The 23,644-nt window shown below is 41.4% G+C and overlaps 9 protein-coding genes across 9 annotated transcripts; 4 read left to right on the forward strand and 5 right to left on the reverse strand.

Moving 5' to 3' along the window:
- Positions 1-2,235: 2,235 nt before the first annotated feature.
- Positions 2,236-4,413, reverse strand: V1514DRAFT_232803 (acyltransferase-domain-containing protein). Its single transcript, XM_066924740.1, has 4 exons — positions 3,532-4,413; positions 3,452-3,467; positions 3,023-3,392; positions 2,236-2,964 (listed from the first exon to the last, which is right to left on the reverse strand). The coding sequence occupies exons 1-4, from the start codon at positions 3,951-3,953 to the stop codon at positions 2,330-2,332; spliced, it is 1,443 nt and encodes a 480-aa protein (XP_066780681.1). The 5' UTR covers positions 3,954-4,413; the 3' UTR covers positions 2,236-2,329.
- V1514DRAFT_338974 (uncharacterized protein) lies at positions 4,062-4,936 on the forward strand. The gene has a single exon (XM_066928906.1). The coding sequence runs from the start codon at positions 4,101-4,103 to the stop codon at positions 4,827-4,829; it is 729 nt and encodes a 242-aa protein (XP_066780682.1). The 5' UTR covers positions 4,062-4,100; the 3' UTR covers positions 4,830-4,936.
- On the reverse strand, positions 4,874-6,554 carry V1514DRAFT_322778 (acyl-CoA N-acyltransferase; the record flags this gene model as incomplete). Its single annotated transcript, XM_066926136.1, has 2 exons — positions 4,874-6,190; positions 6,249-6,554. The coding sequence occupies 2 exons, from the start codon at positions 6,552-6,554 to the stop codon at positions 4,874-4,876; spliced, it is 1,623 nt and encodes a 540-aa protein (XP_066780683.1).
- A 489-nt stretch (positions 6,555-7,043) lies between these two features.
- Positions 7,044-8,570, forward strand: V1514DRAFT_338980 (putative ammonium permease). The gene is made up of 3 exons (XM_066928907.1): positions 7,044-7,443; positions 7,726-8,305; positions 8,379-8,570. The coding sequence occupies exons 1-3, from the start codon at positions 7,227-7,229 to the stop codon at positions 8,452-8,454; spliced, it is 873 nt and encodes a 290-aa protein (XP_066780684.1). The 5' UTR covers positions 7,044-7,226; the 3' UTR covers positions 8,455-8,570.
- Positions 8,571-9,665: 1,095 nt separating this feature from the next.
- V1514DRAFT_322780 (uncharacterized protein) lies at positions 9,666-14,068 on the reverse strand (the record flags this gene model as incomplete). Its single annotated transcript, XM_066926137.1, has 3 exons — positions 9,666-13,021; positions 13,069-13,612; positions 13,667-14,068. 3 exons carry the CDS (start codon positions 14,066-14,068, stop codon positions 9,666-9,668), a joined length of 4,302 nt encoding a protein of 1,433 aa, XP_066780685.1.
- Positions 14,069-15,777: 1,709 nt separating this feature from the next.
- On the reverse strand, positions 15,778-17,820 carry V1514DRAFT_338986 (uncharacterized protein). The gene is made up of 2 exons (XM_066928908.1): positions 17,611-17,820; positions 15,778-17,545 (listed from the first exon to the last, which is right to left on the reverse strand). Exons 1-2 carry the CDS (start codon positions 17,728-17,730, stop codon positions 16,184-16,186), a joined length of 1,482 nt encoding a protein of 493 aa, XP_066780686.1. The 5' UTR covers positions 17,731-17,820; the 3' UTR covers positions 15,778-16,183.
- Positions 17,821-17,948: 128 nt separating this feature from the next.
- On the forward strand, positions 17,949-19,635 carry V1514DRAFT_370235 (uncharacterized protein). The gene is made up of 2 exons (XM_066929981.1): positions 17,949-18,198; positions 18,265-19,635. The coding sequence occupies exons 1-2, from the start codon at positions 18,001-18,003 to the stop codon at positions 19,336-19,338; spliced, it is 1,272 nt and encodes a 423-aa protein (XP_066780687.1). The 5' UTR covers positions 17,949-18,000; the 3' UTR covers positions 19,339-19,635.
- V1514DRAFT_322783 (uncharacterized protein) lies at positions 19,354-20,690 on the reverse strand (the record flags this gene model as incomplete). Its single annotated transcript, XM_066926138.1, has 2 exons — positions 19,354-19,749; positions 19,794-20,690. 2 exons carry the CDS (start codon positions 20,688-20,690, stop codon positions 19,354-19,356), a joined length of 1,293 nt encoding a protein of 430 aa, XP_066780688.1.
- A 781-nt stretch (positions 20,691-21,471) lies between these two features.
- V1514DRAFT_286759 (alpha-1,2 mannosyltransferase KTR1) lies at positions 21,472-22,803 on the forward strand (the record flags this gene model as incomplete). The annotated part of the gene is made up of 2 exons (XM_066925208.1): positions 21,472-22,195; positions 22,247-22,803. The coding sequence occupies 2 exons, from the start codon at positions 21,472-21,474 to the stop codon at positions 22,801-22,803; spliced, it is 1,281 nt and encodes a 426-aa protein (XP_066780689.1).
- Between the last annotated feature and the right edge of the window lie 841 nt (positions 22,804-23,644).

Genomic DNA, 23,644 nt, shown 5'->3' on the forward strand with positions numbered 1-23,644 from the left:
TTGTCAAACAACTTTTCAGACATCAGCAAAACAACAAGTCAACAGTTAAACTGGTTTATGTTTTTCTCTTTCTTTTCTTCAACTTCCGATATCATCATTAATTCTATATATTAATACCACGCAACCCGAAATTTTAAAATTTCAAAAAAAAAATCAGAAAAACAGAAACCTTACAAAAAAAAATTTGCTTTTTTAATATCTCATGTTTCACGTTTAATATTTAATTATATTAAAAACCGTACGAAAAAAAAACAAAAAAAGTACAAAACCAGAAACTTTACAAAAAAAAAATGGTTTTATTTTTAATTGAAAAATGCCTAATTTTTTTAAAAAAATATAAAATAAAAAAACCAAAAAAAAAAAAAGAACTTAATTTCTGTGCACTTGTTTAATGTTTTAATTGTTGAAAACAAATTGTATGTATTATTTTTTTGGGTTGCGTTGCTTTTATGTCAAATAAAGTATTTTTAAAAAAATTTCATTGTAGATATTGTAAAACATGATTTACTATTACTTCGTTTGTCTTGACACAGAATAGTAGACTAACGTAAAACCCAAGAAATCTTAGATTCAACATGAGCGACTTCATTTTTGAATTTAGCATTCGTTGATTGTAGAAGTTGATTGTAGCTTATAATTGTCATAATGGTATGACCTTTAATAACGTATAAAAGGCTTGTTTCGCTTAACCAAGCGGGTAGCTTCTTGTCATGGTTGGCGTTAGAGTTGGCGTGTTCTTCTTTGTGTATCTTGAGGTTATTCAAGCTTTTAATTTTGTGGTCATTAAACCGAATTTCGTATGAGTGTCAATTGTTAAAAAGCTCAATCAAAATTCCATCCCGCTATGTCCTTTAACTACATGCTTCCATGCTTAATCTCACCATGCCTTAACTGCTTTTCGAAAAACACTTGACCACTTCGGATTCAAAATATTATACCCTTCTTTCAATGCCGTTTTTTTGTTTGCCCGCTCAAAACTTTCATTGTTTGATTAACTTTAGGTTGCAACTGAGCAACTATTATACACACAACATATGCTGGGACATGGCATCAATCCGACATAGCTGGTTTTCTAATCAAATTAACTACGTATTTATACTTAAGTTTGGTCTATCTGATATAAATTAAAACACAAACTGATTATTTCCAATGAGTGCTCGTAATCTTCCACGACTAGAAATCACCAGCGCTATGGATGTGTAGATAAATAAGTAATGTGTCTGTAACTGCTTGAGCAAGATAGGGCACGATACTGCGCACGTGATTCCGCTTAATGCGCTGACGAAAACGCTGGTAGTGACATCCACGTGACGTTTTTGCAAAAATTAAATTACATTATAATAATTTTTAAGAAAAAACAAAAAAACATTGTCGTAGGATGTCGATACCTACTCCAAGTATGTCACGAGTAGCCAGATATCGTTCTATAAACTTCAGATGGCCTTTCGATAATTGATCTTCAAAAATCTCCATGACATTCTGTGCCACTTTCCGAAAGTTTTCCACTTTGGCTTCGATGGACTCATCACCGTCACTACTTTCCTCTTCGTAACTATCCATCTCCGAGCTGCTGTCCAACGAATCGGTTGCTGATTCTTCGGCATCATCTCGCGAGTCACCGCCTCCATATGAATTTGCATATTCAGGCGGCAAAACCAACTGCTCTGTTTTCCAGAAAGGAGACGATGTTTGGCGGCTACAAGTCTCAAACACTCTCGGATCGGGTGGCTGAAAGCAATGCACGATGTGCTTGCACAGAAGAAAGCGACTATGTAAGAAGTACTTGCAGGCACAAACCCAGGTGACTGGATTTGTGTGATATTCCTTTAACTACTCTGGAATAACTCCTTTACAAGCTTCTTTTCTCCATTGCTTTTTGAATGCTTCACGCCAGTTTGCCTTGAATATGCGAAATTCCCCATTTACAATTGCTTTCATTCGATGAATTGCATCTGGGAGAACGCGAGACGTCAGAATCCATACAACAAGGTTAACACGAGGCCGGTTGAATCTATGGAGATAGTCATGTTTCAGAATTCTCCAATGCGATTCAACGATCATCGTGGGTTTCAGTGCTGGGATCTCTGTGAGATATTTGCGGCTCGGGCCCGCAGTTTCCATTGTGCCGGGGAGTATAGTTAACGAAAAGGTATGCCCAAAGACGGTCTCGCACCTTGCACCATGTATACATTTCTGCACCGCACTCGCGATGCAAAGTTTCTGACGATTTATATGTCCCGTTGGCATCAGGTATCAGGGGATGAACGTTGAAATGTCGGCAGAATATTTCAATCATCAACGGATGTATTCTACATAGTATATATATGAATCATAAACAATCAAAAAAATGCCATGCTTTCCATGCTAAATGAAATCCTAACACGGCCAGTCCTGGAGGCACCAGGAATCTAAAAACTTCTAATCGTGAACCTAACCTAACTTCCGTGTCGATCACGATGCCATCATCACCATCATGATCAAACCGGCCGGTCACGTAATATCTTTCCAGCAGCTCATCTTTTTCTAACCATCGCTTGTGCAGCCATTTTTCAAACAAGACTTCATCTTGTAAAGGGATTAACGACCGATCAAACCTTCGCCAGTGCATGTGTACTGATTTGGGAGGCCGGCCCTGAAAGAAAATTCCCGGCAAGGTAAAAAAATCTTGACCGAATCCGCCACGAGGCACGCCTTCGTACGCAAACGTGCAATCGTACACGTATGGCACGTTTAATGTTTTCAAAGTATAATATAAGCCTCGAGCCCGAGGCAACAACAGGTGACGTGGTTCAACAAGTCCGGTTCGTTCAGCGTACGCATGCGACTTGTCGATGCCGTTTTGGGTAAAGTTTGTGCCCTCGGGGAAGATCAGCAACCAAGCGGGCCAGTCTGATTCTTTGTCGATATCTTCCAATGCTGCACCAAGCGTGGCTTCATCCTTTTTCCATTTTCTAGAAAGAAAAACTAAAAACAAAATAAGAATATAAAAAAAAAAATTGGAGTCATGGAAGGGTCAACTTACTGAATTTGTAATATTGCATGCCCCAACCAATAAATGGAATGTTCTTCAATGAGTCCTTTAACATGATGTAAATGCCACCATGAATCTTGGCCGTATATGCTACCCACCAAAGATACAACCAGTCTGAATAAATTTGATGGTTCGCCATCAACACGGCCCGTTCGCCAAACTTGGTTTGCAATAATCCACGCGATGAAATTGATGATTTGGAGATTAACCCTGCCACAGACCGGTCACCGGTAACGTGTACTGGAGTTGGGCTCCACCATTGAGTCACGGAGGTTAATAAAATACCAAAAGATTGCTTGGTGTAATCTCGATAGGCGTGAAACCAGTTTCGAGAAAACAATGCAAGAGGTAATCCCACAAGCTAAACATAATATTATTATTAGATAAATCGATAATAAAAGTCTTTGCATTGAGCCATACCTGAGAAAAATTAATCCTAAACCACCAATTAGCAAATTATTTTATATAAAACCCCACTGGTTTTTTCAACATACACAAACACGGTGGATAAGAAATAAGTCAAAAACGACACAATTCGAACTGCTTGAACAAGAGCTGATGGTTTCTGTCGTAACGCGGCAATAGCGGTAACCGCATCCCGTTGCTTGGTAATTGTGTTTACACCTGTTCCTGCTGATACTGCTGCTGTTGTAGTCGTCGTGGATGACAATGTCGCTGTGATGCCCCCGTGTGCCGCACCGTGATGGTCAGCACCGGTGCCGGTTCCAATCAAGGTAGACGTTGCCAGTGAGGTCAATTCAATGTCAGATGACGAAGAGCTCGACATTATTTTCCAAAGCACCACAACCGTCCCTTTATTTTTTGGGGTCCTGCGGGACAGAAAAATGGTTTTGGTCCCGGGTTCCCGTGTAGAGGTTAAGCTGATGTTTGCGTAATTGTTATATTGAATGTGCAATGCCATTATGCGAGACGGTTATGCAGCATCGCAATTTTTCCCATATTAATTCAATATGCAACACCCATAATTTTTATTCCTTTCGGGACTACATTGAAAAAAAAAATAAAAAGGAAAAACAAAAACAAAAACAAAAACAAAAACAAAAAAGACATGGGACGGACGACAAAATTATCTGGCGTGTTACCAAAGGTGCGATCGATTGTAGAATTTCCTCAATCGTTATCGAAACGAGCCGTGCAAGGATACGTGGCCGGGATTGCCATTCCGGCAGGCGTGACCGCACATCAAAAGCAGATTCCAACCCCTCAATTGAAGAAGTTGCTTTCCAGGACTGCTGCTGAACCAAAGCAATCAAAACAACAACAACAACAACAATTGTCAAGCCGGGCATTATATTCAAGTCAATTGTCGGCATTAAGGCGATCATACTATCGACAAACCGTGACTGATTTTTTTAAGCAGCATGCGGAACGTCAAGTTAAGCAAAAGCAAGCAGAGAGATCGCAACGAGTTCGTGCAAAGAAAGAGAAAGAATTTTTTCATCAGAAAGATGCATTGTTTAATGAAGTGTTTACATTGCCAACGGTGGATAGTTTTGTGAAGAATCCGCCGCCAGCACCGTCAAAACGGAACAAGCAGCCGACATCATCATTAGTCGACAACCCGATATTGCAAGAACACTTGGAAAAGAAAGTGGAATCGATCAAGGAATTATTTAAAGAGGCTGATCAGTTTATTTATGATATTGAAAGTTTGGACCGAGCTATTGCCGAAGAGTTTGCCGATAACAGGCTTAACATCCAGGTTGACTACTCAGAGCGGGATATCGATTCGTTAGTGCTCAAGAAGTTTAAGGAGGAATATGATGAGCGATTATAAGTATAGTGTACATAGTAAAATTATATATATATATATATATATATTTATAACATGACAACAGCCACGCCACTGCGTGAATCTTTTTCGAGCGAGCCTGTGTCAGGGTCAAATCCACCGGCGATTGGGAGAGCTTTATAATTAAACAAGTAATAATTAAGATTGCCATCACCAGCGCCAAACTTGAGTTCATCGAGGAATAATGGATTATCAAGTAATGTGAGAGCGTTAAACACATCGAATGATAAATTTTTGGCCAAGATTAGCGAATCGTTAAAGATTTGAATCAATCGAACCTGTAAATTTTTCGTGGCTTGCTTGTCATCACGAGGCCGGTCTATGCTAGTTGATGATGCATAGTAGAAAGAATAAGCGATTGAGATGTTGTCGTGCAAGCGGTTGCCAATCACGGTGGATGGCAATCGGTAAAAAGAAAAGAAATCAGTAATGACGCCGGCGTTATTGGGATCTTCAACCACGTAAGCCCACACGACCCGATCTGGGTCGAGCTCATTATTAGTGTTTTGTTGTGCATTGAAATTTTTGTGTAAGAGCCAGTGCGCAAGTTCGTCCTTGTCAAACACTTGTGCGAGCTCAAATTTGGACAGGTAAGCAATTAATAAGTCAAAGACTTGATCAATATCAGCAGGTTGCATTAATCTTAATCCAGGCGTGACAGTGGAATCGGGCAAATGATATTTTTTAATCATGGCAGCTCTGGTTTGGTTAGGCGGTAACGGACTGAAACCAACGTCGTTAAGCTTTGCCCAGTTGAGTGACCGATGATAGTATCTGCAAGTGGATACCGGTTTAGGTAAAACCACGCCAGCGGTGTAGAGGGCTTGCCATATGCCAGATTTGTTGACCCGGCGGGTAACTTCTTTAATGAGCAACGGAGCCAGACGTTTTGATCTTAATTTTTTGTGCACGCATAAGAAATTAATATCGGCAGCAGTAAATTCGGTATTGCGAACGCGCAAGCGAATGGGGATGCCGGAAATAAAAGCTACCAGCTTGCCGGTGGAAGTTACGCGCACGCCGACGAACCAGTCAGGCTTAAACCCGGGAGCTCTTAGTGCCCAATCGAGGAATTGCGGCGAATAGTTGAACCGAAATGTTGAATCAGCATCTTCAACGTAATGGGAATAAAGCAAATCATGAATCTCGGTGATTGCATCCGCAGATGAAATGTCGAGCGAGGACCAAGTGAACTCGGCCAACAACGGCAAGGGTGAATCAGGCACGTCATCAGGGGTCTTGACGGGATCGATCGGACCTTCGTCGGAGATTTTTTCGTCGAACCTGGTCACGGGTTGAGTTTTCCAAAACTTGTAGTCGTCCATTGATTTTTGGGCCGGCTTCGCCTAAAGAAAGGGTCAGCAAAAATAAAATTGGTGGATATATGCATTGGATTTTCAGTACATCAGCAGCGGCAAGCTTGCGGAACAGGTCTTCAATTGTGCGCAAAGAAGAAGAAGAAGAAGAAGAAGTGGGCTCCAAACCAGGAGCAGAAACAGGAGCAGGACCTAATGCGGTTTCAGATGATGATGGTTGATCAGGAACGGCTGTTGATTTGTTCTTGTGCTTGTGTTTTTTTTTCTTTTTCGAAGCAGCAGCGGCCGTGTCTGCAGCCGCAGAAATGGCAGGAGCCACAAGTTTGCCATTGACGTGGTCGTCGGAGTCGTGGTCGATTGGGTGAACGACGGATGGGTCGTGGTTGGCTGCCATTGCGGTTGATATCGTGCATGCAAATCAAAGTCAGAGTGAGAACGTGCAAAGACAAATTAAATATACTCTGCCCGAGGACGCAAAGAATTACAAACAAATGACATAACACTTCACGTGACGTTTTGCAGTACCCTACGTAATCCGTTACGTAATTGGGCAAGGGCAAAGCCCTAATCCGCTGCAATCGCATTGTGAACCGCAACCCGACCAGTCAGCTGCTGACTGATGGCATGGCATGGCATAGCATGGCGGTCGTGTCAAACAATCTAAATGACGTACGATGGATGGATGGATGGATGGATTACTAACTTAACTAACTACCAGAACAGAACAGAGAAACGGATCACGTTGCTAGCTGCGAACATCCGAGAACACGGCCTAGCGGAAGCGGTGGCGTGACCACTTCTACGCCGAGCCGGCCCGGCCGAGCCGGCCGGGCCGAACCCCAAAACCGTCCCCGTTTCAAGCCCTACGCCGTAAGAAAACAACAACAAACCGAGCACTTCGTCGTCCATTCGTTTGCATTCATTCAACCCTGCCTGATTGTGATTGGCCTTGCCCCGCACTTTGAATTCTGCTTTTTAAGCCTGCTTTCTCTCACTCGTTTTTTTTTTCCTCCCATTCCATCGTTCTTCACGAGCTAGGTAGTGCCCTCCGTACTCAACCCCTGCCATGTCCGTCTCAACACACACCGCACCCGACAAGGAGGCCATCGACCTCGAGGCACAAACGACCACAAACATCACCAACGGCAACTCGACTCCGAACTCGGACCTCGTCCAGGCCAAAGTCGAGACCCATGCCGAGAATCCTGACCTGATCAAGATCGGTGACGCCTGGGTGTCGCGCCGCGAACTCCTGGCGGCGTTTGGTGGTACCTTGAATCCTGGTACGTAATCAATGGGCATCTGTTGTTTATTGTGACGAGCGCCAGGCGGGAACCGCTGCGTTTATAAAGGTGTGGCATGATAGCTCATGGTGCGTTGCTGCCACCGACGCTTCGCCGAAACCCAACCCAAACTGCAATTTTTGCTAAGTGCTGCCCTAGCCCTGGCAATTCCCAGCGGCCTCACCTTGAACGCTCCGGATTCTCGCCGGCTTCACGGCCTTGTTCCGTGCCTGGCTCCGTCACGTCACACATTAACTTATGTATGCTAATCACCTAGTCAAGGTTATGCGCTTCCTCCGTCACGCAAGTTCGCCAACCCGGCTCCGCTCGGTTTGTGCGCGTTCGCCCTCACCACGTTCGTGCTGTGCCTAACCAACGTGCAGGCCCGCGGCGTGTCTGAATCCTCGGTAGTCATCGGCCTCGCCTATTTCTATGGCGGCATCGTGCAGGCACTAGCCGGCATGTGGGAAATGGCTGTCGAGAACACGTTCGGTGCAACCGCGCTGACGTCGTTTGGAGGGTTCTGGCTCGCGTTCGCCGCGTTGGAGACCAACGCGTTCGGCATCGCCAGTGGTTATTCCAGCCCGGTTCACCTCAGTTACGCGATCGGGTTTTTCTTGCTCGGTTGGTTTATCTTTACCTTTGTCTTGGTGCTGTGCACTCTCCGGTCCACTGTCGCATTCTTTTTGCTGTTTTTCTTCCTTGACCTGGCCTTTTTATTTCTCGGCGTGGCTCATTTGTACCCTTCAGATGAGGGCGTGCCCCACATTGCGGTTAATAAGGCGGGTGGTTATTTTGGATTATTTGCCGCTTTCGCTGCCTGGTATAACGCGTTCGCTGGTTTGGCCACTCACGAAAACTCGTATGTATTAACAATAACTTTTAGGTATTTAGTTTGTTTATGTACTCACATTTTTTTTTTTTCTGTAAAATAGTTTAATCATCATCAAGCCACTTCCTATGCCATGGAATTTGGCGTACAAGGCGCTCAAAAAATCAAAGAGTACCTAAATCTTTATTTTTTTTTTGTAATAATTAATCGTTAGCATAATCATAATTGATGATAATAATAATAATAATAATTTTGCTGTTTTGTACAAAGAATTAACCGAATTGAACTTACCTTGACCTTGTGTTGTGCGTCGTACATTATATAATAAGTCAAGGCTTATCAGAAATTGCGTTTGCACGGCCCAGCGCCCCGCCGGCCCTTAATTCCGGAAAACTCACCCCCGCCTTGCTAAACGTCACGATGGATTGTTATCAACAATACAATGTAAAATGCATGGGCCATGTAAACAAGCACACATGAAATGTGCACTAATTCTGGCTAGGATATGGTTAGGACAGAATACTTTATAAAAAGGAATATTACATCCCTTGTATGCCGCACCCTGTTCGTGTTCACCCCAAATTGAGACTAAACTGGTTTGGCATTTCAATAAAAAATTAAGAATGATTAAAAAAATTTGTCAACAGCAGAAGCAAAGTATAATATAAAACTGTTTACTGTTATAAAAACAAAAAAAACAAAAAACAGTTAAATGCATACCCGTGTACTTGTATATTATATCTCTACCGACCGCCTTATGCGCAAACAAAATTGGCACTTAAAAAGGGTCAGTTAGGTATTAAGAAAATAATGTATTACAAGAGTACGTATATATATATATATATATATATATCCGGTAACCGTGTAAAACTATAAATTTTAGGTATTATTATATCTATCATCACAGGTAGTTATCGTAAACTTGTCCAAATCGGGAGGGGACGAGCGGGGGTGAATGGAAAGCTTCTTTTTTTCCCGTTCAATTTAGTTTTTTTTTATTTTTATTTTTTCAGCATGTACCCGGAGGAGTTTAACGAATTTCTACATATCTATTTATATCACGCAAGTTTCATATAGGTATATAGTAATATATTGGAAACACATTAAACCCGAGTTTGTAATTGTGGTTTTATAACGTTGCAATTAATTGCTATGTAAGACTGTGGCTTATAACTAGTTATATTATATTAATATTACATAAAATATCTCCCACTCTCTCGCGCAAATATTAGCAAAGTAAAACACATGTACTTAACCCACATTTGGGTATTTATTTGTAAGCGTCAAGGACCGGTCCCGGTCAACCGGATTGCCATCTACTAGACCACAATTATCATCACCATGTATACAATGACGGGTGCAAAATATAAAATAAAAAATTATTTCGTAATTAGACTACTCTATCGGTATTTAGATTGTCCAACTGAATCGTGGCCGCAAGTGTGGTCGGAGTTGTCGTAGTCATGGTCTTGGTGATCCACATCGCAAGCTTATTCATCAGCTTTTTATCGCCATCGTCGTCATCGGCATGGATCGTAAACGGTCCGCCCAGCATGGCACGTAACAATGCCCTGTAATCTTGCGCCAGTGTTTCATTTTTATCGGTCTCCACTTCCATCGCCGACTCCGATAATGACCCCGCCCCCGCATCCGGCTTAGTCGCGCTTGTCATGTTGGACACGTACTTGGCAAACCCGCCCACCAGTTGGCACGTGGATTGCCCGGCTCGCACGATTTCGCTGCCGGCTGATAATGGCAACCCTTGATCATTGTTGTCATGTTGTCGCACCCATTCGACAAACCGGCCATAATTAATCTTTCCCGCGTGATTAACTCGTTTCGAAACCGAGCCATCATCACCACCATGCGTATGCGCAACATCCGAATTGTTATAATCACAAACAGGGCACGTGTACTTGTCGTCAGCTCGCAAAACCGCATCAGCTTGCATGCCCACGCATTTGTTATGATACCATTCCTGGCACATCTCGCATTGCGTCATGAGCCCTGCCTCCGGTCCCCGGCAGAGGCAATACACCGTGGCCGACGACGACGTCGCATGTACGGACGACAACCTGCCGTAGCATTGATCTGCCTGTCGTTCAATCTCTTGCAGCCGCCTCCGTAAATCCGCATGCGCACTATTAATGTTATTGTTGTAATTAGTATTACTGCTCGTCGTAGTCATGCCGGTGTCGCTTGCATGCCCTATAATGGCAAGACCTTTACCGACCCAATCGTCCACCGCCTGTACCATGGTCCGTACAGTCTCCACCGCCGCAGGATCCGTTGATGAGTCTTTGGAAAGCAAGTCCAAACATTTGACACCGTCCGCATACAAAACTCGTTGATTGTGATCTGTCGTCGGAGTCATCGTCGTGGCCGTGCGCAAAATCTTTTCGTAAATCAATTCTGCATCTGCTCGTTTCGTTACGATTGCCTCTGCCCGCGTGAAGGCATCAGAAGTTATCGGACTAGCATGCTGATCTTGATCCAGTAATCGTGCCAGCTCAGTCACGTCCATAGCTGCAGCAGTGGTTGAACTATTCAAAATATTCATGATTTGATCTTGCAATTTGCTGCCATCACGTTTTAGGACAGTCAATTGCTTAAAATTCTCACTGCCATCGGATTCATCCAAGCCCAATCGAATGCCAGCATCAAGTTGAGAACTGACTTCGTCTAGGTGCATGTAATTTGCTAATTTTTCCGTCGTGTCGCGTTCCCATTCTGCCACAGCGAGAAGATGTTCTAATTGGGTCAGGCCAACAAATTCGAGGTTCATGCTTTGCCCGGTTTCAATCACGGCTCGCAATTCGTCAATCTTAACCACCGCGGTAGCAGAAGACGACGTTGATAGCAATCGGTCAGCATCAGTCATGAATGATCGGGCCTCTTGTAATCGTTCTTGTAGTAATTCGATTTCGGGTACTGAAACTCCTAATCGATCAATTCGATCGAGCATGTCTGAAATATATTCTGGCTTGTGATGTTGCTCCTTATTGTCACGCTCATCATCCTCCTGATTAGCCAGAGTCGCCAATGTGGCCGACGTATCGGTAGATTTCTGCCGTCGTTGCCGCCATGGCCTGGAATTTTTATTCCGGTTTTGACGCTTGCGAGCAAGTAATCCTTGTGCTTGTTCCACCCATTCGTTAGCAGCTTCCACTAATCGTCGCAATTCAGATGCTTCCTTAATTTCATACGGAATGCGCTCACTCTCAGCCAGTAAACCTCGCAATGCTCTTAAAGTCGGTCTGTCTTCCTCATCACTACTGTTGTTGTTGTGACTGAAATGTTGCAAGCGGTGCAATTTTTGTATCCACTGCTTCGGCAAGTCAGCCCGAGAGTTCACGTGGCTTACCAGTTCGTTTAACCATTCATCTGAATATCTCAATCGCATCCATCGCGTGCTGGTATCACAATCGCATAGTTCATCATAGTGATTTAGGCATACAACGTTCGGAGTGCAATTGCAACCGATTTGTGCCAAATAACAATAAGCTTTGCAATACGAGCATTGAAATTCTGACTCGTCATCAACGTCATGGTCAACTAAGAATTCATTCACAGTTGTTAATTTGCTTCGCACGGCATTACGACGATTTAATTCTTGATCACAGACAAATTGCAACGCCGGTCCTAACCATTTAGCAGTATCTATCGCACTATCTCGTGCTGATGCGGTTATCAATAATTCATCATGAGAGAAAACTGGTAATTTGCGGTAATCTTGGTAGAGCTCAACTCCAAGTCGGCCATACGGTTCCCAATCCGCTGGTGCAAAATTAACCGCTTCGTTGAAATTAAATCCATGATTAAACCCGGCATGATAAGCCTGAGGGAACGTAATCACGAATTCGCCTGGTCGTTGATCAATTGCGTAGCATCTGACGTTCTCTTGCAATAATCGTTGCGGTGACAACATCGTAGTCAATTGAAACAATAGATCCGGCTGTTGTTCGAAAAGTTCTGGAACTGCCTGACGCATGACATCTTCAAACTTGTCCGAATCTTCCCCCGGAATGCCATACCATGTCTTTGTGGCTCCAAAATGCTGGTAATTAATCGAATAGGTGTAATGATCTTCACTATGCCAACAGAAAGTAGAGAAAACCATGCCAACGTATAACCAAGGCACGGTCATGCCTGAAATGTCGGATTTGATGTATCGAAACAGTGATTTTTCGTTTAACGGTAGAACATTAAGATTCCATGCATCAGCAGAGTAAGGGTCTAACGGGTTTCGCTCGATCGTGGAGAACCCAGAACCATGAATGGTGGAATGAATATCAGCTCCGTACTCGACTTCCACGGTATCATCCACGCTTTGAACAAGTCTCCAAAATTCTCGTTCCACTTGATCTTCATTCACAACCGAATGACCGAAATAATGATCTTTAAAGTTTTTTGCCTTTTCCTGAAATTGCCGCAAATTATACACATTGCCCTCTTCAAATCCAAATTCGCCCGTGCCGACAAGACATTTATCACAGTACCAATCATAATCCGGAATCGATTTTAAAACCGGGTTCAAACATTGCATATGATAACCAGAATCACACCCGTCGCATAACAACATGGACAACGCGTCGTCACCTCGGCCACATACTTCGCAATTCTCACCGGGAACCACTTGGCCCTTGGCTTTAGTTTGTTGTTCCAGTCGTTTTACCACTCCGGTTTGGCGGTGAAGAATCATGTTTGATCCCATTACCGTAGATACAGCGCCTTCATTTTCATTGCCTGGTTTAATGTTAATTATGGCAATAAATAATTTCAATGTAACATACTTCGACTTCGTTTGCTTCTTCGTTCTGGACTGTTGTTGGTACTTAGAGAGGTTTCAATAGATGCTGACATGTCGTCTAAAGGATTAATCTCCGCATCAAAAGATGACGATGACGATGACACATCATTAGAAGACAATGTTCGTTGCCGTTTTGGTGCCAATGGTCCGCCTTGTTCTTCTTCTATTTGCTGCTGAACCAATGGTTTGGCATTAATCAAATACTTATCATACGGGTACACGTATCTTTGATAGGCGTTCTTCAAAGAACTGGACAAAGACGTCATAATTTTGCCGCTGTAACCAAGTTCACGACCAATCTCAGCCCACTGTTTCTTTTTACAAACTTTTTCAAACCCGCCTCGCATGTCAACTGATTTCTTTAAATGATAAAGATCCAACGGTCGACGGTCGACGCTGGGAAGCTTGTTGATTGTCACACCTTGCTGGGCATGAAATTTGTGCAACTGATCAAGAAAGTTCAATGTCGCTCTTGTCCCACCTTCCATCGAGTTTAGTTCCTGCCGTCTGGTCTTGAACCAAAATCGCTATAATCCCAAATCAGCTGAAATGTTATATGTAACATGTAGAAAATAGAATACCTCAGTATCAAGAGCAAACCCTGGCTGCCAATTATCTGGAGGAACAATCTTTATGATTCCATATTTTTTCCCTTCTGAAGATATGGTCTCGATATACCTAAACGGATCTTTAAATTCTTGCTCGGTTGGATAATATGTTGGAGCCTCAACAAGACCCAAAGGACGATTAGATTTCGGTGGCGGCTTTAAAGTTCTTGGAACTCTTTCTTCTTCACTATTAAGTTCGAGTCGTTGTGCTCGTGGACGTGGTCGTGATGTGACTGATGGGATGCCGTGGTTCGTAAGTGGTGTCGGAACCGCAGTAACAGCAGTACTAGTAGTAGAATTATGCGCATGTGAAGGTCGAATTCGTGGCCGGGTCGGTGGGTTGACCTGCTCAAGATTAATCGTCTCTGAAAACATATGTGGTTCCTGTTCTAGTGATGCACATAAAAAATTTACTCCGGTCTTTCAAAAAAATGAAGTATCAAATTGGCGAGATATCCGAAATCATCAACCAACTTCAAAAAGATTGTGAATTATTCAAAGTTATATGAATAGCTATTTATGTACAGTTATAGATAGATATATATATATAACTATATGGCTTTTCCCCCAATTAACTGATGACACTCAAAAACATATATTATAAATATCTGGCGTCAAAATTTTCAGTCAAAGAGCCAAATTTTTTGTTTTCGGTATAAAATCTGGTGTTATATCCCAAGAATTTGTAGTTATAGTTATAGATTGAATGAGCTGATTTGCGCGATGGGGTTCCGAACAAATTAAAATGGTATATCCAATTATACATTTGACAAGGCGCATAGTTGAATGAAAAGAATTATATAAACTTAATTCAACTTAATTGTCCGCACTATGAGCTTTCTTTTTTTTATAATTTAAATAACTATTCTAATGATCCCAAGATTTTTTTGCTGTTTTGGTATCAAAGTCATTGGTTTTTTTAATTGAAGTACGCTTGATTACATATAAAATAATTCAGCTCATGTCGTTCATGCCTTACTCCATGTTAAGCAGCCTCTGTTATTCACGCGTTGGCTTAATTAAGGACTCAAAGATTTAGCTATAATGCAAGAGCTTTAACAAAAACACCATTGATCTTCTTATTTCAGGGTTTTGAACATGCTGAGTTCGAAAGTAATGGATGAGCTAAAAAACTGCCAAATCTATAGATATATTCATTGTTTAAAAAAGAACTGACAATATTTATCAAGTCTCAAACTTTTCATTTGATTTTTTATTATAATAACAACAATAACTACAAGAATATTAATTATAAGGACTGTAACGACAACAAGAGTAACGAATTTCTTGTTTCTCCAGCGACGACGAAAATAAGGCTGATGATATTTGTTCTGTTGAGGCCGATAACGATATCGACAACGACAAGCATATCGAAGTTTACAAAGAGAATGAGGTCACGGATTGAATTTCCGGAGACCTCGAAGGCTCATCTCATAAATTCAGATCTGGTCAAACGCGCAGAGTTCAAGAATAGAAGACGATACAAATTGATATTTGAGTTTAGTCTAAGTGTCGTTGCAAATGACGATATCACCGTATCAAGTTCGTCACCAACTGTTAATCGGTTGAAGGTGACAGATGCGATAAAAAAAAAAAAAAACTGTCTACCAGGTATTTGAAGAACTTGTTTAGAATTTTAATGCAATTTTCTATTGGCAAAGTGATAAAGGGCTTACGTAGCTTGTGCGTGACAAAATTGTGCAGAATTTAATCCCGCTTGATGTAGGTCTAGAAGAGAAATTGCACATCAGGAAATTATCAACGTAAACAAGAGTGATTGACTTGTAATTATGTACGTTTGCAGAATGAAGTTGATGGCTTATCATCCTGTCACGATCTAAAGAAAATACGGAGCATAAATGAAAAGAATAATGTGACCTTTTAGTTCTGACTGATGCTAATGAAGAGACAATTTAAGATCCTTATCAAAACAGGGCAAATGCAAGACGTATTTACGCAAGAATATGAAAACAGATGAAGCCAGACATGAAGTATGCAAGGCCACCCTTATATAACGTACATACGAGCAAACAACTAATACTGTGAATCGATTAGTTCTTTGTTTTAATAAGGTCACATAACTACTGTTGTTTACTATATGTTTATTTAATGGTCAATACAAGGAACTAATGGTTTCAGATGTTCTTCAAAAAAATATCCATATAAGCTGCAATAGTTTTCCGCATAAAAATGTTGATCTCAAATACTGAATTGACCACCGTTGTTATTTACGTACATTGTTTTGATGGTCTCTGGGTCATTTCAACCTATCCAGAGTATTATTCGCGTATGAAGTATCAACTTTTTAGGATACCTGATATTGTTATTCTATTAAGATAAGATATGCAATATTGTGAAGTCATTAAATTTGAAAACCCATGTAAAAAATTTGCTGTCAACTTAGTTGGTATCCTACGTCATGAACAAGCTGACTTTCCATGGTCAATGCAAAATATAGCTAAACATGTTATAAATTATAATTTTCAACAACTACTGACCACGCTTCATATTTCTGATTACTTTTTCTAACCTGCGTCTCTCTTCACACTCAGCCTTGATTGCCTCTGCATGATCATTACGTATCTCACTGACAAGCTTTCGAAATTCTTTTCTCATTACTGATAATGATGTACCGTCTCGGTCAAGAAATCCATCCACACCTGAATGACCGTTTGAATTATTTGCCAGTAATTTTACTCTGTTGTCTAATATCTTTGCTTCTAAATTTTCATTTTTTCCACGAAGATGATCGATTTCTGCTATTAATCTGTCTCTCTCGGTTTCAAATTGAAGGGACTGCGTCATTAAGGTTTCGTAACTCTGCAAAAGGCCTTGCATTTCTTTTTGCAAATGGGCTACCTTTTTGTTCTCCGAAATATCTTGCAAATCCACTATAGAATTTCTTTCGGAATCACTCGAACCATGACCGTAATTAAATTTTTTTGTTTCTACCTGAGCAAGCTTTTCATTTAACGACGCATTTTGCAAAAGTATTGCTTTAAACTCTGACGCATGCTCTTCAGTTTGACGCTGGACCTCACGGCTAAGGCTGTAAACTTTTGCACGAAGTTCATCATTTTCGAGCTGCAACGGAGAATCAGGGTCTGCAGTAGCAAACTCTATTGAATCTTCTTCATCAGGCAAATTTTTTTTATCTTGTACTAAAAAAGATGCTTTGAGCTGTTCAATTTCATTAGCGTATCTTTGCTCAATCTGTGGAATCAATGCAGATTGGGCTTGTAATTTCTTGTTACACTTTTCAAAATCTTTTCGTAATTGATCTAATTGATGTTCTTGATCCGCTTCTTTTGTCGTTCTTTCTCGTAATGTTCTTTGTAATTCAGAAATTGAATTTTGAAAAGAGTTATTTTTCTCAATTAATGAATCAATATGTGCTGTGGATTGTAAATTTGTTGCATCAGATCTAGTTACATGCGACAAAAATTGTGAATATAATTTATTAACATTCAACTCAGGTGTCGAATATGCTGTTGATAAGGACTCATCAGACGAGCATAATGACTCTAAATCGGTCAATATTATGGATTCATGATCCACAGGAGGAGATTGAAAATCTTGATTGAAGATTAAATTGGGAAATGCATAAGTGCTTGTTGACTGGTTAAGCAGCGCAGTATAATGCCGCAATAAATTAGCTTGCGTAGATATCTGAGACCTTTGAGTATTAATCAATTCAGAAATTAAATTTTGTACTTCTAAATTCGTCTTTGGCCCGCCTGATTCTTGTTTATCTTCAAGCTGGGATATTAGTTGTGATAATTGGTCTGCGGATTTGTCAAGCTCATATTGTCGGTCTAATGAATCAATTACAATCTGAAGTCGAGTTGATTCCTGTAATTACACCAATTTGTCAATAAACGATTTAAAAAAACCTTCACTTTGAATTCGCACAATACCTCATGTAAATGTAAAATAATTTGTTCCTGAAGTAAGTTCGTTTCGTCATCGTCTTGCAAATGAGCTGCCGAATTCAGAATAGCAGCGCGTAATGGCACTGCAAGTTCCTCAAGATTCATTGATAATTGCAAGCCGATTCTTTCAACAAAAAAGCATTTATTTTGCAAATTTTTGAAGCTTTCATTACTATATCAACCTATAGTAAAACATGCCGTTGATGCCAAATAATAGTTGTACTAATTAATATTCGCGTCATGGAATCACACCCTAACCTCCTATCTGACTTTGGGTTAGGAACATGAAATATGAAATCACCAAAAGTAAAATCGCCAGTTTTACTTACTGTAAATAACGGTTCGTATTGTTCGTTGATTTCTTATCATATACAAATGTCGCTAGCCGACGAGCTTTTAGCGGATTTTTCACCGTCACCATCACCTTCTCAATCTAGATCTGGATCTCCAGAAATAAATGATGAGGAAGACAAAGGTCATGTGCAAGTTGACGAAAACGTTCCAAAAGGACAAGTTTTATTTGAGCTAGAAAGTACAGCACGACTGCTTTCGCATTTAACACCATTATTAGAGGCAAGTTTATGAAATAGTGATGAGTTGATATATATTATTTGTTGGGTTAACTGGTTTGTCGTGCAGAAAATCGTGTACTTTCAGGGACAACCCAGTATAGCTGAGGGAAATATTGAAGATAACCCAGAGTACAAGCTATTAGTCGATGCTAATACTTTGGCAGTGGAAATAGTAACTGAAATTGTCAATGTTCATAAATATATTAAGGAAAAATATTACCCACGGTTTCCAGAATTAGAATCATTAATTCTAAATCCAGTGGATTACTCTAAAGCAGTTGAGATAATCGCCAATGATGTGAAATCAGTTACTTTAAAATCAAAAGCATTATCCGAGTTTCTCCAAGCGGCAACAGTTATGGTAATCACTGTATCTTCAAGTACGTCATCAGGACGAGACTTGTCTGCAACCGAGCTTGGACTGGTTCAGGAGTCGTGTCATATATTATTATATTTAGATTCTGCCAGACATCAAATTACTTCTTACGTGGCAGCAAAGTTATCCCTATTTGCGCCCAACGTGGCAGCATTAATTGGCCCTGAAACAGCAGCTCAATTATTTTCAATTGCCGGCGGACTGACAGGCTTATCAAAAATGCCATCATGTAATATACCTTCAATGGGGTCAAAGCGCGATACGCTTACTATTGGTCTTGGCCACACAGGAATCCGACAACAAGGATTTTTATATCACTCGCCTCTCATTCAGTCCGTTCCGATGGACTTGCGTAAGAATGCTCTTCGAATTCTTGCAGGCAAAGTGGTACTGGCGGCCAGAATTGACCGTGTTCATCAAAGTGTTGATGGTTCTGAAGGTCGAAGATTAGAACAGGAAGTACTGGAAAAACTGGAGAAACTTGGCGAGCCGCCAACGAATAAAGGAGCAAAGGCATTGCCAGTGCCAGATGACAAGCTTTCGAAAAAAAGGGGAGGGCGCAGAGCAAGGAAGTATAAAGAACGATTTGCAATGACCGATTTGCGAAAAGCCCAGAACAGAATACGATTTGGTGAAAACGAAGACAATGGGGAATCGCTGGATGAATCCATTGGATACGGAAGAGTGAGGGGTCCTGGAATTAGTAGCGCTTCAGATGCAAGATTGTCAAAAGGCATGCAGCAGAGGCTAAAAAATCTAAATTAAAAATAAAAAAAACTGCTAATGCAAAGTTGAGGTTGACTTGGTGGTAGGCTCGCCATTATCATTCATATCTGCCCAAATAAACATGTCACATGCTTTCTCGCGTTGATAGCCTCCTGCACATGACCAGAAGTATTTGCGTGAGGTTTCAGCCTTTTTTGAAGCACATCGTAGAATCATTCCAATACCACACTTGCATACCGGATTTTGGGAAGGAGCGTAGCATTGACGATACATGCGATATGTAATGTTTATTCGAGATTGACCTGAAACAGGGTGGCTGGTAACTGATTGTGCGGGAATTATTGAATGCTTGAATTCTTCTTGAGTCGGCGGGTGCATTACTAGTAGACTGTTATGAGGCAAATGAAGCGAGTAAGTCTGCAGCGGATCTTTAATCTTGCGAAGACGAAACTGTAAATTTAGAATGTGTTTACTTATAGCTATGGAAAGCTTACCTCACGCGAGACTCCCAAAGAAATGCTTGCAATGATTGGAAGGGGGCCGATATAGGTAAGCTGATCGGAATGGTATCCGACCGCTTCTGAAGGACCATCATATCTGTTGCAAAAGGCAACGTCGGCCACCCAACGACCTTTAAACTGGTATTGTAAAGAACCACGATGGTGTACCTCACGATTGACCACGTCTTCTACAATTTTCTGTATTTGAATCATGGCTTGATTAAAATGCCGAACGTGACGTAGGTTTACTCCATTATAATGATATGTGTCTTGGAAATTTTGAGCTTGTTCTGGATTAACATAAAATGAAGTCGTGTGAGGAGACATGACTTCTCGGTTGAATAAGTGAAATTTGTTTTTGCTCCAGTTAACAGAGTCATTCATGAGAGACCTGAGCAAAGAATCAGCAGTTTCAGGCGGAAGGAAGAAAGGGTGAAAGGTACATGCAGTGAGGGTTTGGATCGCCAACGGACTATAAAGATGAAGCACCTTGTTGCGAAGAACAGCAGGCGAAGATAGGGACATGCGGGATGATTTCGATGAATTGAATGATTTCCAGTGCTTGGACTCGGGGTCTTGCCAGTCTTCGTCGTCGTTGGTATGATTATCGTGACCGAGGGAAACTTCGGCGGTGCGCGATCGTTTTCGTTGCAAGTCTGCTCGAAAAAAACTAGTCACGGAAGACTGCAGTACGCCACGATGACGCTGGCGGTGAAATTTAGTTGTTACAGGACGATCTAAAAGAGCCATGGCGGTTGAGACCGACCCACCGGCAGCGACCAACACATCCAGGAGGGCCTCTGGAGCAGGCGGTGACGATTTGGTATGATCTAGAAGCGACGACAGAATCGCCAGTTTTGTTTCGGTGTCGAGTTCACGGTCGTCGGTCATGACAGACAATCAACAGACATGGAATAGGAATAAACCGTAGTTAACTAGTTAACGAACTAACTATTTAACTAGTTAATATGGTTGGTTAGATAAGCGGTTTAAACTTTAGCCATCGTGATGCAATCACGTGCCGTGCACGGGTGGGTGGGTGCGGCGCATTGAATTGCTGCGCCGTGAGCAAGGAGGCCCTTCCTTGTTCCAACCGCTTTTCGCCAGCTCTTTCGTTCTTGTTCACCACGACAGTCCTTCTTGACGAGCTTCCATTCGTTGTTTTGCTCTCTTTTTTTGTAGTTTGCCATTTTTAACGAAAGTCGCCACAGTGTCGTCGATTGAGAAGAATCATAACTCACACTCCTTTTCCTCCTCTTCCTCCTCTTCCTCTTCCTCTTCTTCCTCCTCTTCCTCTTCTTCGTCTCCCCACCATTCTGTTCAGCCTTTGGTATTGCCACCTTCAGAGCTCTCTACTCTGACAAGATCTTCGTCGCCGCGTCCCATCAGATCGTCCTTGTCGTCTTCGTCGTTGACTACTAGGGCGTCATCGTCATCGTCTTCCAAGCCGATCCAAAGACGAGCAGTTTCATTATTTGGCACCGACTCGACTTCAAATTCACCTGCGACTTCTTTTGTTTCGAGACAATCACCTGTCGAAGCTTTTTCACTTCCTCCACCATTGGCCTTTTCACACTCACTTTTTACCTCTGACTTCCAAGAAGACGACGTAAAGCGTAAACCTGCTGCAAGTTTTCGACTTCTTAATTTACGCAAGTCGCTATCTCGCAACATGCCAAACAGCAAGGCATTCGACATCTTCAAAGTTCGGCCTTCCCGGTTATATGCTCGGACGTTTCAATACTCAGTTCTTACATTTTTTGGCCTGCTTTTCATTGTTTTCATCTTCAGTCGGAGTCATCGGCCGAAGGTGACCACGCCTTCTTATGCTGCACTTAACGATGCAGTATTCTCCGCTCACAATCAAAAGGCTTATGAGCCACTGAAGCCAAAGCTGGATGTTGATGTTCCTGTTGAAGTTTTGCTGGCAAGGAAAAAACCAAAAGCTGCTTTAATTTCTTTGGTTCGTAACAAAGAGCTTGAAGGCATTGAACAGTCCATGCGTCACTTGGAAGCTCATTTCAATCACAAGTACAATTACCCATGGATATTTTTTAACGATGAGCCTTTTGATGAAACTTTTATTGCCCGCACATCCAATCTTACAAATGCTGAAACCCATTATGCCGTTGTGCCAGAAGCACACTGGTCCCTACCTAAATGGATTGATAAATCTCGATTTATTTCATCACTAGATTATCTAGGCGCCATTGGTGTCGGAAAGGGTTGGATGGTGTCATATCGTCACATGTGTAGATGGAATTCGGGTTTTTTTTATCGCCATCCTATTCTTGATGACTATGACTGGTATTGGCGTGTTGAACCAGATGTTCATTTTTACTGTGACATCGATTATGATCCTTTTGCGTTCATGGAAGAAAACAATCTTAAATATGGTAGGTCTTTTTTTTTTAACATTGTCTTGTGAATCAATTTTAACCTGTTAGGTTTTAATATGAATATTCTCGATGATGCGCGGTCTTTTCCGTCAATGTGGCGTCAAACTCAAGAGTTCATGTCTGAATATCCAGAATTAATACACCCTGAAGCAGATCTGTCGTGGATTCTTGATCATAAGAATGATGGGGAATATAATAACTGCCAGTTTTTCAGTAATTTTGAGATTGGTTCGCTTGATTTTTTTAGAAGCAAAACATATAGTGCTTATTTTGACTATATTGATCACAAAGGTGGTTTCTTCTATGAAAGATTTGGAGATGCGCCTCTTCACACATTGGCTGTGGTTTTGTTTCTTAGTAAGAAAGAAACCCATTTTTTCAGAGATATAGGTTATCAGCATGACATTAACAAGCAATGTCCTGCTAAGATGCTTGACAAGTGTTCTTGCGAGCCCACTGATTTAGATGAAAATTTCTACAAGCTTGTTCCCATGGAGTCACCACAGAAGAAACCGGATGATTCATGTATCAGATTATGGCTTGGTGGTGAATGGTTGGAAAAGGATGAACATGGTAATTATAAAAAGTCTGGGTTTGAATATTAATTTGTACCTCGCAAATTTTTTGTATAAAAATTTTTACTTCAAAGCATTTTTATTTTTAATAAATATTTAACTGTAAACTTATGATGCAAAATGTGGTTGAATACCAAACTGACTAAACCAAATAGTAATAGCGTGCTCATTTGGGTCCCCATATGGGTAAGGAGTGCAGAAAAACCAGCATCCTGGCCAAAACTGCACACACAGTTTACAAAAATAAGATACATTCCAAGCTCACAACAAACCAAGTGTATCATCTGATCCCCTCCATACTTTTGCCTTTGCTTGCTTTTAATCTTGTTATTCTGAAAGGATTTCATCAAATGATTCAACAATGATAACAACAGTCGGACCATGAAGTAATGGAGTCCTCTAATGAACATGTGGGTTATGCGCCCTTCAACCATGGTTAAATCGTGTCCGGAAACAGCGATAATATTAAATGATATATCTTCATGATGATCACCAATCAATCCATAATGTCACAATTGCTTCATGTGTTATAAGTTCATGTCCATCAATAACTTTAGCATGCAACAGTTCCTTCTTGGTGATCAATGGTAACTGATTTTTTTAAACAAAATGGTCACCAATGAAACTTGCTGTGGCTCCACAATCAATAAGAGTATTGTTCTGAAAATGATACCCCGTATTATCCACAATAGTAGTATGGGAGCTGCCCAACCTTGGTTTGCACCTTCAGGTCTGGGTTCATGTCGCGATAGCGGGCACCCGTAGAGGCAGTATCAAACTGAATCTGCCAGGCACGCATTGACCACAAATATGTTTCTAAACGCAGTTGCGAGTTTGATCAGGTATTTCAGTTTCCGTTCCCCATGGAGAG

This window comes from Lipomyces japonicus (assembly GCF_038497905.1).
Source record: "Lipomyces japonicus strain CBS 7319 unplaced genomic scaffold V1514scaffold_88, whole genome shotgun sequence".
In the NCBI taxonomy this organism is placed as follows: domain Eukaryota; kingdom Fungi; phylum Ascomycota; class Lipomycetes; order Lipomycetales; family Lipomycetaceae; genus Lipomyces; species Lipomyces japonicus.